We start from the raw sequence: 15,217 nt of genomic DNA, 5'->3' as shown, positions 1-15,217 counted from the left end.
TATGGAACTCATGTGTAATAGTCTTTTCACTCGTGGTATTGTCGCACTTGTATAAGGCTCGTGTAAATTATTGAAGAGCTAAACATTTTAATTTTAATTTTGTGAAAAACAATTAAAAGTCGAAAACAATGGGCCGTATGATTTCCCATTCGTTAAACTTTTCATTAGCTAAATCATTGATTAGATAAAGTGAGAGTATATGCCAAGCACTAAGTTAGACAGAGACATAACAATTTAACGACGTTCTTTAACTTTAATGAAAGGGAAATCATACAGCCCAGTAAGCTCAGAGCTTTTCTAGATTAAATAACTTTTTGAAGATTTTTTTGTAATTTGTCTAATCTTCTAAATCCGAAAATGATAGTGAATGCATTAAATGTATACTTCATCGCATGTATTTGAAGTTTGTTAGTTAATTATTTTTGTGGAAATTTAGTACCGTGCGATCATTTAAATTATAAATTAGAGCGGGCTGTGAATTGTAAATAAGGTTGGCATTATTAACTGTTGTCAATTTGATTTAAAATTTGAATTGTCAAAGTGACGTTTCAAAATTTTTTATTTCGAACAGAACATTTTTCTTACTGAGAATTATTTTAAAAACGCTGAAACGCTGAACAACAAAAGAATGGCGAATGGAAGTATTCTGTAGAGCACTGCGTTAATGGTTTTCAAAACACATTCCCTAATTTTCCTGTAGATTACCAAAAATTGGTCCAACAAATTTATAAAAGTGTGGCGAAATTTCGTAATTTTGGGACTGTTGATTAAAAAGCCGGTAGCAGAGCGCCCAAAAAAAGAATTCCTGATATTGTGGCAGATGTTTCAGCAAGAATGAAGCAGTCTTCTAAAAAACCTCCCCGCAGATTAGCCCAAGAGATGGACCTCTCAAATCGAACTCGTCACAAAATATTAAAACAAGATTTAAATCTTCATTCCTATAAAATTACCGTCGTTTAAGAGCTGCTCCTACGCGAATAAGATACTATCAGTGGTTTTTGAATCATCTAAATTTCTAATTTAGATTATTTCTAGGCACTATTTAATGCATGCAACGCTATAACCGTTCAGATGTTGGAAAATGCATTTGAAAATATGCAAGGGAAGGTTAACAGTTGCATTGAAGCTTGGAGAGAACACTTTGAACACTTTCTGTAATGCATTTGAAAATATGCAACGGAGGGTTAACAGTTGCATTGAAGCTGGGGGAGAACACTTTGAACACTTTCTGTAATTCTCAATAAAACTACATTATTCTTTATTGCTTTCATTTCATTTAAATTAAAACGATTGAATATGGGAACCATAAACGCTATAAAGTTAACCATAACCTCACATTTATTTAATCAGTCAATTTGCATTCTGGGCAATCGTATAAAAAAAATCCCGCCTACTCTAATTTATAATTTAAATGATCGCACGGTATATTTATTAGACTTCATATATTACTTTGCTAACATTAACAATTAGCATTTTCAAGATAATCCATTTTATTGGATGGCTTCGGAAATGAAGAGATGAAACTATGTAAACTACGTCCACTGATAGAATGCATTTTTTTAAATATCTTTAGATAACAAAATCCCCAAACCATAACATTAAAATATTAAGAAAGTATCATAGATTGTGTTGGTAATATCTTGAAGCATTCGCGCCGCTGAATCTCATTGGTTGTTACGAAACCCACGGGAAAAATAAATTATGACATTTCAAATTTGAAATTGTCAGTTCTGTCAAAGTGGTTTAAGCATTTAGATTTGCGATTTTTCATCTTTAGAGCTTTGTTTTTAAAAGTTATTAGTTTTGATCGTGTTGCTGTTTTGATTTGTTCCGTTGCGATTTTTTGTTGATTTTTTGAAATTTGTGAAGTGAGTGCGTGCCTCAAGAATCTAATTACAAACATCGAAAATGATACAGAGGTAATTTTTGTTCATGCATTAAATAGGAGTACATATTAAATAATCTCTTGCGTGTTTAGCCATTTCCGAAAAAAGCTGGATATTTTAATTTCAGTAGCCAGCTTTTTCGGAAATTCGAAATTGTATTGTCGGTTGCATTTTTTATTCCGTCGGGCACATTATTACTCATGAAATACCATGTATTAATAAAACCTAATATATTACTCCTACTGTACTGAAGTTTTCTTTCGTCTTTCGTCTTTCCTAAGTGCAAATATGCAGAATAATAATAAAACATCACGTGTAAATCTGCTCTTTCCATTTTTTAAAATTTCGCGCCAGATCTATTTGTTAACGCAGAGTGAACATTTTTAGTAACATTTACGTCAAGCAATCTATGAGTGGATAGAGTTTTATTAAATTCTTCTCGTTATTTCCATGAATATGTTTCTCAACTTCGATCTGTACAGGATGTGATCGAAATTCACGGCTTCATGTAGAACTCGGATTTTTTTTTAAATTTTATGTCAAAAAATAAATAAAAAATGACACCTTTAAATGGTAAATCGTGACAGGTTTAAATTCGCAATTTTCCTTGACATTGCCTTCTAGAAACAGACTGCAGCGATCTCTAATTCTCTACCTGCTTTGAAGTACTTCCTTTGAAAAGTCCTGCTTAAACAAAATCCAAGGGCTATCTTGGTCTGTGTTCTTCATTTTCAATAATGCTAATAAGAAATTCTGAAACTTTCTATCAGCCAAGACGAATTCACCACGACTTTCCTAAATATGTAGTTTCATTTTATTCATGACTAGATTCAAAGAACTTGATACACATTTCTAAGCTTTTCGTTATAGCATACGGACCCAAATGCATGATTTTTGTCACAATACATTTTAACATTAAAATGAAATCGAATTTGTTTTTTCACGGCACTATCAAGATGTTTCTCTACTGTGTCGCAACTGGTAGTGACTAGATAAGAATTAGCGGACTAAACCGACAACAAAATGTTGATTACATGTAAAGATTCTCAGAAGTTCTGAGTGTTGAATAAAAACGATGATTTGTTATAAAGTACTGCAAGCGAACGAACCCACAAATACAGAACGCAGCGATATTATCTGGAGGTTCTTTCTAATTGATAAGACCCTCACGCGGCAGAATTTAGTGCTCGTCTACTGCATTCTTTAGTCGTTTGATTAACTACCACTTGTTTTGCTATAAAATTATTTTTACATATTGAAAACATTTAATTGGACGCAAAGTTAAGAAGATTATACATTCTTTTTGACGAAGCCGAGTTCCTTTATTGTCTACGCGATAGTAAACATAAACAAAAATAGATGAGAGATGTTTTTCTCTTCAAGAAGTTTTTAAAAAATATGTAGGAATTTATGGATTGACCTAATAATCTGATGTAGAAAACACCCACAAGACAGCTGGTCGTACTTTTTCCTTGCTGGAGGTACGTTGATTTAATTTTGTAAAATATGTTGCCAGGGTGTTCTTTCAGAAAGAAAGCTGTGTCAACGCATTTTTCCCGTTGCAATTAAATTTTCACCGAGTTTTCGATGGACTCTTGACCGAGCAATTGTCGGTCGATACACGTACTTTATAATGGATAGAAAAAGAATTTTCTTGGAATAGTTTCCGTTTATTGCTTGTGTAGAAGCTTAAGAATTTACGTTCTCGCTCTAAATTGATGAATCGCGCGGTCCATCTCCACTCAATAAAACTTCGGCGTCCGCCGCCGATATTGTTTCCCGAAAGTTGTGAATAATGGACAGAACCGCCTGTATTAAACCTCAAATCTGCAATAAATAACTATTACTGAAGCTTATGAATTACCAATATCTAGGCTGCTGTCGGAACCCGCCGTGCAACGTAAACGTCTAAAATATAAATTCCGCCGCCCTTAATTCTTGATTGGCTGCGGAAGTTCCACTACGAGTTTCAAATTCGTTGATGTACTTTCATCTAATTTTCTGCTCATTCTGAATTTTCGTCTGATCTCGATTTAACGAGGATATAACGAAGTTAGAACTTAAATCCCAGAACCACCGACGCTCAACCCCAAATACGACCGTTCAATTACCTAAGCCGAACTAATTTTTAATTCAGTTGGGGAGCTAGTGTTTACCCAGATGTGTGCGTAATTAGCTACATTTTCGACGTTTACGTTGCACGTTCCAAATCGCGCTGCTACACGGCTGGAGGCCTACCGTTGGTGGTGAAAGGTTAACCGTGGATCCTCTCCTTTCCTGGGGGCCGATGCTGGAGTGTCTGCGGATGGGCAGCCCGCCCCCCGGGGTTCCTCCCGGAGACGAGGCGCACGAGGGAGCTATGCGGATCTTGGGTGTCATCAGCGTGTTGTCCGACAGTCTTCGATTCGGGAACGCGTTCACCACCCTGAGGAAGTTGCTGTCGGGCGACGAAGGCGACCCTCCGAACCACCAGCCCCCCAACATGCCACCTGGCGGACAAATCTCGCATTTTTGCACATTTGCACATAACTCAAGCAACAAAAAATTATAGACAAGACAAACATGTTTACCTGTGGAGTTCTTCCTGGCCATGTCTTCGGCGCTGGAGGTCTTCCTCTGCTCTATTCTCAGATTGGGGATGTTGAAGGGGGGCACGTGCATATTATCGGAGCTGTATTGGTGTCTCAGGGGTCTGTGTCGCTCCGGACTCGGCAGGGACAGATTATCCAGTTTGAGTTTATTACGCTGGTTGCGGTCAATCTGATCCAACATTTCTTGTAAAACTTCGAGGAGAATGGTAAATTGCTCCAAGTTTAAGGAAGGATTTACCGTCTGCGGTAACAACGAAGGCATTACTTTGGTTGCCATTAAATTAACGGATAATCCGTATCTCTTGTCGCTGAGCATTAACCGGTAGATATCTGCGAAGGAGAAATGTATACTGTGAAAAAAACTGAGCCCGTGCGGTCGGCCGTTCTTGCAGGAGCCGCAGCCCGCTGCGATAAATTCAATTTTAGGACAAAAAAGAACGTGGAGGAGGAATGTATGTGGAAAATCCCCCGGAGACTCGACGATGACAATAAGTCTCGGGGAATCACGCGCCATGCGAAAAAATTAAAGCGATAACAGGTGGTGTGTGGTCTGGCTAATGGATGGTTGGAGTTCGTCACTTACTTACGACCCTCAGTGTTATTTGGGGATCCGATAGTCGTATGTCGTACAAAAGGGGCAACACTTCGTCGATGATTTGGCTTTTGTCCAGTCGGTCCAGAGTCCTCTCGACGCACGATAACACGTTCGACACGATCTTCAGATCGGACTGGTTCTTTTCGTAGATGATTTTTGTTTTTGGAAGTATCATGCGTCTGATTGCTGTCTCGTCCAGGTATTCGGATACGTTTGTCACTGCTACCAAAGCGGCACTCTGGAATTACAACAGGTGTGTTATGTTTTTCTTTTGTGCGGAGGTGGGGCGGCGAAAAAAATATGTTCGGCGAACACGAAAGGACGAGTGTTTATCTCCCAGCGGTGACCACACCACCGGGGATACACACACGACCACCAGTCGATTATTGGTTGGCGAGCTTGTTTTTTAAATGAAGAGTAATTCTCATGAATAGAGGGCACGCAAAGTATTTTGCTGTGTTGGTTTTTTATTTAATCACAGATGGTTTTTGACCGGGTTGTGTCGAACATCTAATTTTAGTCCAGACTCAGACGGCTTTGCTATTTAAAAATCTTTATGAGATAAAAAATCCAAAGAGATTTTTTAAAATTTCAACTAATTAGTAACTAGATACTGCAACTCTGCTAGGTGTGGATGTCTGATTTGATAACAATTTTTTGTTCCTCCATATACATGTACAAATTCACTCATTATACAGGGTATTTCACCAGTGATAATGAGCCCGGCGGAATTGAAAATGCAACCCACAATACACTTCCAAACTTTAACGTAGTTACTTTAAATATTGTATTGTTTTAAAATGAAATTATGAAGCCATGGCGGCTTTGCCTCCAATAATTTTATTTGTAACAACTGTGACAAATGTATTCGAAGAAGGAGAAAACAGACATGACCCTGATTTATGGCGAATGTAATAAAAATGCTTCTGCCCTTGCGCGTTTATACAGACAATAAACATTTTCCCAAAAACTCTTCGTTTTTTCACAATTTCATTTAAGCAAGCGAATGACGTTTATGTCAAAATTAACGAAACTGCATAGCTAACTATGTTTTACGTTTTTTAAATAAAAAAACAAATAATATCTGTTCACGTTGGAATGAACATCAGTGGTGCAAATGACCTGACCTGTTACTATGACAACTCATATGAAAGTTAATGCCAAATGTGTGCGATTTGCACCACTGATGTTCAATCCAACGTGAACAAGATATACCCACGTTAACTTTGCAAATGTATTGTGTGTTGCATTTTCAATTCCGTCGGGCTCATTATCACTCGTGAAATACCGTGTATATCGTGTGATCAACAAAATTTGTAATCCAGTGAGCCTTGGAAATAAAACAGTACCGCTTTTAATTGGGGCATCTAAGGTTACACCATTTGAAAACTTTAATACAATTAATTTTAATTGCTATCAAATTGGATACATTTACCTAATGCTTTTTAAACATATTGATTGTGGATAAGTACGGCAACTATGTACGAAAATTTATGTGGCAACCGTGTGGGTAGGATCGAGTTGATATTTCTTTGACAGTTCATAGTCGCGCAATTTTGAAAATTGTCAAATCAATGTGCAATGGTATAAAAAATCAAATGCACGCTTATGAAATGTCATACAAATGTCAATTCTATCCCACCCACATAGTACCGAGTGACTATAAATGATTGAAGGAAAATAGTGGATTGGCAACACTGATGCTGTTGGCAGTGCAAGTCTTCTCGTGCATCATCTGTCAATCATTTCTATTTAGGTTAGGTTAAGTCACGAAGTACATTGTCGATTTAGATTTTTTTGGCGTTTGTTTCAGTTTTAAAAATTGCGTGTGTCATGCCAACGATGTTGCCAACTAAAGATTTCAAATGTGTTACCAACATAACAAAATAATTTTCAATCATTTATAGTCACTCGGTACTTTCTCCTATGAGTGTTTTCTGGCAGCCATTTATGCAATGTACAAGGTGATTAAGAAGGACTGTTTTCTTTGTTTAGCTTGTGATAAGTTGATTGGATCTTTTAAAAATTTCAAATTACCATACAAAATAAAAATAATTTAAAGAGGGGTCACTAAAAATGAGAATGTTTTATTGGGGGCAAAATGAAAATCAATAATAGACCGTGTTAGAAATAGTGAAGAATGTATTTTTTCTGTTTTATCGTGGCCACAGAAAAAGGTTGTTGGCATAAAACCAATAATAATGAATTGGCTCTTTTGAAAAACTGGAATTGGTATTGAGGCCAGTTCTGACTTCACGCAACTAAATATAAAGGTGCAAATTGCTGAAGGATAATCACAAAATATAAAAATGTAGTTTCAGAAAATGCTTCATGTACTAGAGGCACTCGTTTTCAAGCCGTGCTTATTTCCACAACAAAAGCATTCGTAAGCTCGGCAAAAAAAATTTATACACGAGGGAAATTATAACTGATAATCTAAATTCAAATTCGTCCAAAGCGTAGGCATTTTTTTTCATAACTGCTGTTTTATTATTTAGACTACAGATACTCCATTCCAAGCATCTTTTAGATGGTTTTATTTTAAAGCCTGGAACAGAGCAACCTCTAAGAATCTGTTTTTGCATCAGATTTTTTTGTTTCTGTTTTGGATAAATTCTTGTAACATCAAACATCACACCAAGGGTGGAAAACATCATAATATCGGGTATTCATTTAAATTTATCCTCAAAGTTGGCGTTGAAGAGTCGATTGTGAACGCATCACTCGTCAGTCTGCAGAGTAAAAACAAACAACGCAAAAAGTGGGGTTATATTTAAGCAGCTGATCCGTGATCTGTAATTCGTGGAGCGTTCACAATCGACTCTTCAACGCCTACTTTGAAGATAATTTAAATGAATACCCGATATATTGCAAATAAATTATGGGTTGAGATAATTTTTACAAAGCGACTGGCGTTGAAGAAAAATATTTTTTCTCCAAGAATACTTCTTTTTAGATTTGCATAAATTTTGAATTACTGCATCATTTGAGTAATTATTTAAGCCACTATTTAAAAAACAAAAGATGCTATAATTAGGACAATTATAGGTACAAAATAAAACAACAAATAATTCTGTACTACAAAATTTTTCAAATATTTTGTTTTGTTCCATTTTAAGAAACTTGGAAATGAATTTGTTCGTAGTTATCTACCGAGCGATCATTTAAAAAATAAATCGAGTTTGCTTTGGAGCCTATGCTATAGCATGGGTTGCCATAGGTAACACGCCGACTCGATTTATTTTTTAATTGATCGCACCGTATATGCCGTTCACGATTGTTTTAAACACGCAGCAGGCCACGATATTTTTTTGTTAGATTGGGGTCAGGTCCTGTCATATGACGTTTCGTTATTAAATATTCGTCTTGTTATCAATTCCCTAATTGATTCAGTGTAATTCAATTATAACCTAAAATATATGTATTATGCCAAATCACAATATTGCCAACTAAAATGTCAGATTTTCATAGACAGTCCGAATTTGAAACAATCGTGAACGGAAAATACGTTTAAAGTAATTTAGAAATTTAATTTAATTTATTATATTAATTATTATTAACAAAATTAAAGAGAATGCTACAAGTAATAAAAGTTACTCGTAGAAGAACTCTTTTGATATTGTTATTAAATTAAATACGTTTTTTGTTGAATAAAACTAATATTTACGAGAGAATCGCTGAAGGAGTGTAGTGTTGGCGGTGTTTGCAATGGAAAATTTAATGGTGCTTGTAAAGTTATTTAATAACTTGCTAAATAGGAATATAATTAGTAGATTAGTTTTGCCGGGGCATAATTATCGCAAATCCATCTACATATCTGTGTTAATTTTACTCTGACCTATGTTATCAAATAGCTGATTAAACCACTATAATTTGCAGAAGATTAGTGTAAAAGTTAGAATGGTCCCGGATTGTGCAAAAACTGACAAACATGACATTAATGGACGTAACGAAATTTTATCTCGTTACCTTTTGAAAATTTAATGAAGAATCAAAAATTTATACTTAAAATTGTACAAAAACAGTATTTAATGACAGTGACAATTAAATCTTAATGAACATGTTACGTTTATGTTGAAACGAAAATGAAATTGTTTTGTAAAAAATATTTGCTTTTACAGTTATACAACTCGCCATAAATTTTGAACCAGTTCGTATCGATTTTCGAAGAGATGTTTATTTAAAATTCTCAGACGAAATTTAATGTGAATTTCAAAACGGCGATAATTGCGTTTCAGGTTTCAAATTACGTAATTAATCTAAGTAAGAGCATCCGGTTGGAAATGTTGCAGAAATCAACACCATTTGACAATTAGCAATGTTTAATTATTAACTGTGGCAGCTGAAGAAAATGAATTGTTTTGCGTTTAATTTTTTCATAATTGAACCCATCTTAACACACTCTCTGCGGCCGTAGCCAGAAGATTAATCTTCTTTGTGCCACACTTAATTCATTTTGTGTACAAGCTAAAACGTAGCTCTACCGTGGTATTAGTAAACGACAAAAGCCCGGAAACCCATATCATAACTTGTATCATAGAGATTTGCTTAATTAATTTATATAATTACACTTATTCTGTAGCTTTTACGTCAGTTATTACGGCGTGCATGTTGCTCTGGATTTAAATTAACCCCTTCAGCACCGAACAATACTGTTACTTTAGCAACAAGTTTAACCCAAAAGGTGCGGAAATTCCTAAAATTGTTACAAACTCTGGCTGAACGTACTCAAACTAGAGAGTGTTACAAATACGTTTTCGTTAATGTCAAACGAAACTGAGACCGAGTTGATACGTTTATTTTTAAGTCTGCTTAATATGCAGATAACGTGATTTGAATGAAAGGATAGTGCGGTGCAGCGTTGGATGAAATTGCTTTTGTGCATCGGATAAAAATTGAAACGGGATCAAATTTACGATGCACCGAAATTATCTTATTTGAAAATAAACAAATCAACCGATGAGGCAGAAATTACCAGCGACTTCCCGCCGGGAGCTTTGCCAATTCCCAGAGCAAAAATAAAGGGGAAGCACATCAGGATAAAAAGGAACGTACTCACCTGAACCTGTATTGTGGTGCTTTCGAAGGCATTGTACAACATTGGCAGCACTTCAGTGCGAATATCGTCTCGCGGGGTTTTCTCTAATATTATGTGCAAATTTTCAAGGAGCGTGACGGTGGCTTGAACTGTTTTCGGAGCTGAAAACACACTCCTGAAACAAATTTATTTTTACAATCTGCGTAAACGACGGTGATCAACGAGGAGCCTTTGAGGGCTAATTTTAAAAAGCCGCGTCGCATTACATAGTGTAGTTCGATTTCGCAGCTCAAAAGCGACTCACTGGAAACGAAATTAATCTTGCAAGGATTCAAAGAGGAATCCAATTTTAGCCTACCTATGTCAGTGGGCTTGATAACGGTTATGATTAATAATTAAACTGTCATTTTTTATTGATGTCCGGAAAGTTTTACGAGCTGGAAGGGTGCTAAAATAGTCCTGTCGGATTACCTAACTTTGGAAAAGAACCGTCTATTTGCATGTTGCCACTAAATCTCAATTTAATTGGATCAGACCCGGCGGAGTCGTTTTCGTTTTACAATAAAAATCGGATATTAGGTGTTAACGAGAGTTACGAGGACCACAAAAAGTTCAAATGCTGCTCGCAACGGAATTCATTAACACAAAAGGTCACTTATCCAAATAATGCAACCATCGTTTAATGTCGAACATTAATAATCCGATTGGAAGCAATCATATCGTTTGTAAACTCCAAAAAACGGTCAAGTGTATGTTTTTATTCTAATCGGTTTAGATTAATGGCTTTGATAACATATTGAAGTTGCTACTTCTTAAAATTTGTGACGCCTCCACCAAATTTACCCAACACAAAAAATGGTCTAGGTTCCGTTACGCAGTGTAAAACTTCGAGAGATTACAGAAAATTCGAGTTAATAATAATTTAACGAACATAATTCACTATGACAAAAAGTTACTTATTTAAATAACTTAATCATAGTTTAATGCCGAACATTTCATAATTCGATTCGAAGCAACTTTAATAATATCGTAGATTATAAACTCCTGAAAGCCGTCAAATGTTTTTCTATTCCAATAGGTTTAGATTAATGGTTTTGATAAGAAATTGGAGCTAGTACACTTCTACTGACACATTTTCTTAAGATTTATAACCCGGCGCCTCCACCAAATTTGTAACAGACTAAAGCACAGTCGAAGCTTCATTACTCACCAAAAAGCTTCGAGAGATAGAGAGTTCCAGTTAAAATTAATAATGGTCCGGTGCAGGTCAAAGGAAAAAACAAGCAAGGGATTTGGCATACTTGCAGTACTAAGCTTGTTATTAACATACCAAAAGTATCCAAATTAAGCTTGTGCGACGGGCGTCATCTTGGAAAATGGCGACTGATTTTTGGGTTTTTTGTTTGTTATTGTTAAGTCGTTCCAAAGAATACATTTTATGTTCAGTGAAGAACTTTAGAACAATACAAATGTTTGTACATATTAAAAAAAAATCGATTAAGATATGACTAATAGATGTAAATTAATATGTAATGTAATTTTAGTTAATTCTTTTCTATGGTAGATTAGACAACGAAACTAAATAAATATTTCAAAAATAAAACAATGGCTACCTATTTCTTTTTCAAAATGTTGTTAAAATTTTTGCAACGTACAAAACTCACGACAATCCAACAAAATGGTATTAAAAACGTCCAATAGTAGATTTAATTTTGAGGTTAATTGTTTTTATAATTACAGAGAATCGTAGAAAAATATTGTATGAAACTCATGCATAAGTGTCTTTTTGTCAATCACGGGATTACCTTCCTACTCATGAAAGCAAGTACAACTTAATACACCTGTTGCATAAATTATAATTATGCAACAAGTGCACAAAGTAGTATTTAATTAATTTATGAAGTATTGTATTGTATTATGCAACAAGTGCATAAATGAACATCAATAGATAATGCAACGAGTGCGTGTAAGGGTAACTGTGAAAACAACTATGGATATCTAAAATCATGTAAAAATTGTACACAAAGATGGTGGTGGAGATGAAACAGTTGATTACATCGATGTTTGATTAGTACTACTTACTAGTGTTGTAAGATACCATAAAGTGCTATTTGTATAACAGTTAACTTTATTAACTCTTATTTTATTCTTAAATTATTGATGTACGATTTTATTTTGTTATCGATTAATTCGATTAATTAATTACTGTTAGGTAATAGAAGCTAGATATAATCTGTCTCAATTGTAAATTTCCACCACTTGTTGAATTATGTTGGCAAAATAAAAATATTTCTAAATTGGGGATTGTTGTAACCAAAGTTGGCAATATAATTATTTAATAAACATGATTCGAAAACAAGGTAATTTACTTGAGGCTAATTTGAAAAATGCTCTAGCAAAATGTTTCGAAGAAATAACAAGGTTGGCACCGTTCTTTTCCTTTATTCTAAAATCTTCAGTTGTAAAAACGACACAAACAATGATAACCTCACAAATACAACCTGACACATTTTTCACCAAACAGTGTTGTCGGTTGTATTTCTAACGTAGAATGCAGTGTTGGTGGATATTTAGAATTGAGACAGACTTTATGTATGGAATTAATTAAAAGAAAAGTGGTTGTTTTGGTATACAGAGTGATCAACAACAAAACAAATCAATAGTGCTACCTCATCTTTTGTTTTATCGAAACGTTTGTCTATCATTAATCAGATCTATTTATATACTTGCTATACACAGTTGTTTTATTGATTGCCTACCTCTCAAAAAATCTATTATTAATTACATAATTATTTATTGATAATGAATGCTTTATCTTCAATGGTAAAACTCATTTTACCACTTATTCTGGGATAATTGTTGCTCACAACTACAGGAAACGTCCGTAAGCTTTGCCAAAATCGAAAACTATTTTCAAGCTTAGCATTAATACCGTTGTTGCTCTAAAATTGACGTTTGTTTGACATTTCACTGAAAAATCTGCTAAATTACCCATTCTTACGAATATAAAATATTGCTCTTGTTTATTTTATAAATTTTCTCCATTATCAGATAATAATAATAAAATGCACAATTATAATTATAATTCCAACGTCTAAAATTATTCATGAGGTATGATTTATTATAAAGTAGGTAGTGTTTGAGACCACAAATTGTCTACGCCCATGCATTGAATGCTCATTTATAGTCTTTGCCAAAGCCAAATAACCACCACTGCATTCTACCCAGAAAATCAACCGGCAACGTTGTACACTTAGATTTGATTGGCCCAGCGTCCTAGTAATACATATAAAAATTGCCATTATACACTTAGTGTAATTTTGTTTTCACCAACATAATTCAACAGGTGGTGGTTATTTGGGTTTGGCACGGCCTATACATAGGATTTCGCTACGACGTGACCAATAACTTATCACTTTGTGCATTATGATATCAAAACTTGTGAATTGAGTAGCGACGGATTTTGTTTTTGAGTTTTGACTTCACCTTTCCACTTATTAGCACTAAGTTGCAAGTACTGGAACGCTCGTATCTCAATATCTGTTATAGCTACAGACACATTGTGTATACCCAAATGTGCGTTTGTTCAGCTATAAAGTTTTGTAGCAACATAAAATTTATGATCTGCAAGGGTTTAAGTGTAATGAACGAAAAACTCAGAATCGGGCGGCATTCTCAAACGCTTTTAGTTCATTAGTATGTCATTAGAAAACCTGGCACTAAGTTTTTCGCTTGTATTAATCTTTTACAATATGTATATTCCCTAAAATGGTTGCTACCAAAAATTATACTACTTTTTAAACTATTGTTTTAAGTGACGATTCCCCAACTAATTTTTCCTGCATTTTCAGTTGTCGGAAAAATAAAAACCAACCGTTTCCTCTCGTCTCCCCTAAATCTCCGTCAGTCGTCTGTATCTACTATTTTTAATTTTAGTTTGTTTAGCGTAAGTGAGACAAACAGCTGCGATTTTACGGCTTTTTTACAAGCTCGAGATTGAATCTTTTCCCTTTACCAACTTTTATGTGGTAAGTTTTGTTCAGAGAGACACTCCCTTCTTAGAACTCTGCACAACAAACTTAGATTAACTGTGAAAGTTAAATTTTTTCTTCTATTGTCTCAACCACAATGTGATAAATACTCGGGAAATTTAATCTGTTCTACCTCAACTAAAAAAAATGTACTTGTAGACTCACCTGAAGGACGGAAGAATGATGGACTCATATTCTTCTATTGTTGACTCTTGTATCAAGTAGAGCACCGGTTGGAGCACCGCGGCCAGGACCTCCTGCGATCTCATCTCTTGCTGGAGCGAAGGCCACACATGCTGATACCAAAGTTTCTGACAAAAAATAAAAACCCATACACACCTGCTGGCTTATTTTTACAAATTTCACGCGACGACATTGCAGTTTGATTGCACCGTCAATGCTGCAGTATCGTTTTATCCTTGCAGTAAATCCTTCACCAGAAACACTCATAGGGATTTAACGTAATAGCGGCGGGTTTACGGTTGAGCCGCTTCATCTGCTGAGACGCTTTTTTACCCGTGACAGCGCTTACAAAGGCGCCTTCAGATGTTTGCAAAGACTCGGAAAACGCACGGAAATCTTTGTAACATTCTTCATGTCGGCGTAATATTGTCGGACTGCTCGAAAACAATACGTGACGCCTCCAGATTAACTTTATTAATACTCGACAGCTTCGGAGGCTTTAAACTTCGATTTTCTCCTTTTGAATCGCATTACAAGGGACTCGGTTTTGCAGACGTCTGGGACCCGCCGGTTCGGCTCATTAAAAATTAAAGCAAAGAAAGTTGCAAACAAAGTTCCTTATTTACATTACCTCCCATTATTTCGTTTTTTTTTTTTGGAAATTGTATTCTGTTCAGCCCTAATGAACAAAGCTAGAGGAAAAAATCTACAACCCCTCTCGCGCTTTCTCTATTTTTTTCACCTGAAAGCGTACATGTCCTACCTTGGGTATGAAGGGTAATGCTTCCTTCAGCGTGTTCCTGTAGAAATGCGCCTTTTGCGTGGGGTCCTTCATGTTAATGACGTCCAGAAATTGAAGCGCGTGCACCGCTGGATCGCTAAAAACATAAAAC

The 15,217-nt window shown here is 35.3% G+C and overlaps 1 protein-coding gene across 6 annotated transcripts in view; it reads right to left on the bottom strand.

Moving 5' to 3' along the window:
* Positions 1 to 15,217, bottom strand: part of bma (SCY1-like protein bma) — a 134,889-nt gene that overhangs the window by 20,770 nt on the left and 98,902 nt on the right. For all 6 annotated transcript variants that reach the window (XM_069045258.1, XM_069045276.1, XM_069045262.1 and 3 more), the window contains exons 8-13: positions 15,088 to 15,202; positions 14,307 to 14,452; positions 10,132 to 10,285; positions 5,061 to 5,310; positions 4,457 to 4,807; positions 4,125 to 4,375 (exon numbers count right to left, since the gene is read on the bottom strand). In XM_069045258.1, the coding sequence (XP_068901359.1) occupies positions 4,125 to 4,375; positions 4,457 to 4,807; positions 5,061 to 5,310; positions 10,132 to 10,285; positions 14,307 to 14,452; positions 15,088 to 15,202 (1,267 nt within the window). The remainder of the gene's footprint in view (positions 1 to 4,124; positions 4,376 to 4,456; positions 4,808 to 5,060; positions 5,311 to 10,131; positions 10,286 to 14,306; positions 14,453 to 15,087; positions 15,203 to 15,217) is intronic.

This window comes from Tenebrio molitor, chromosome 1, assembly GCF_963966145.1.
Source record: "Tenebrio molitor chromosome 1, icTenMoli1.1, whole genome shotgun sequence".
Taxonomy (NCBI): Eukaryota; Metazoa; Arthropoda; class Insecta; order Coleoptera; family Tenebrionidae; genus Tenebrio; species Tenebrio molitor.
This window is presented reverse-complemented; position numbering and strand designations above follow the sequence as displayed.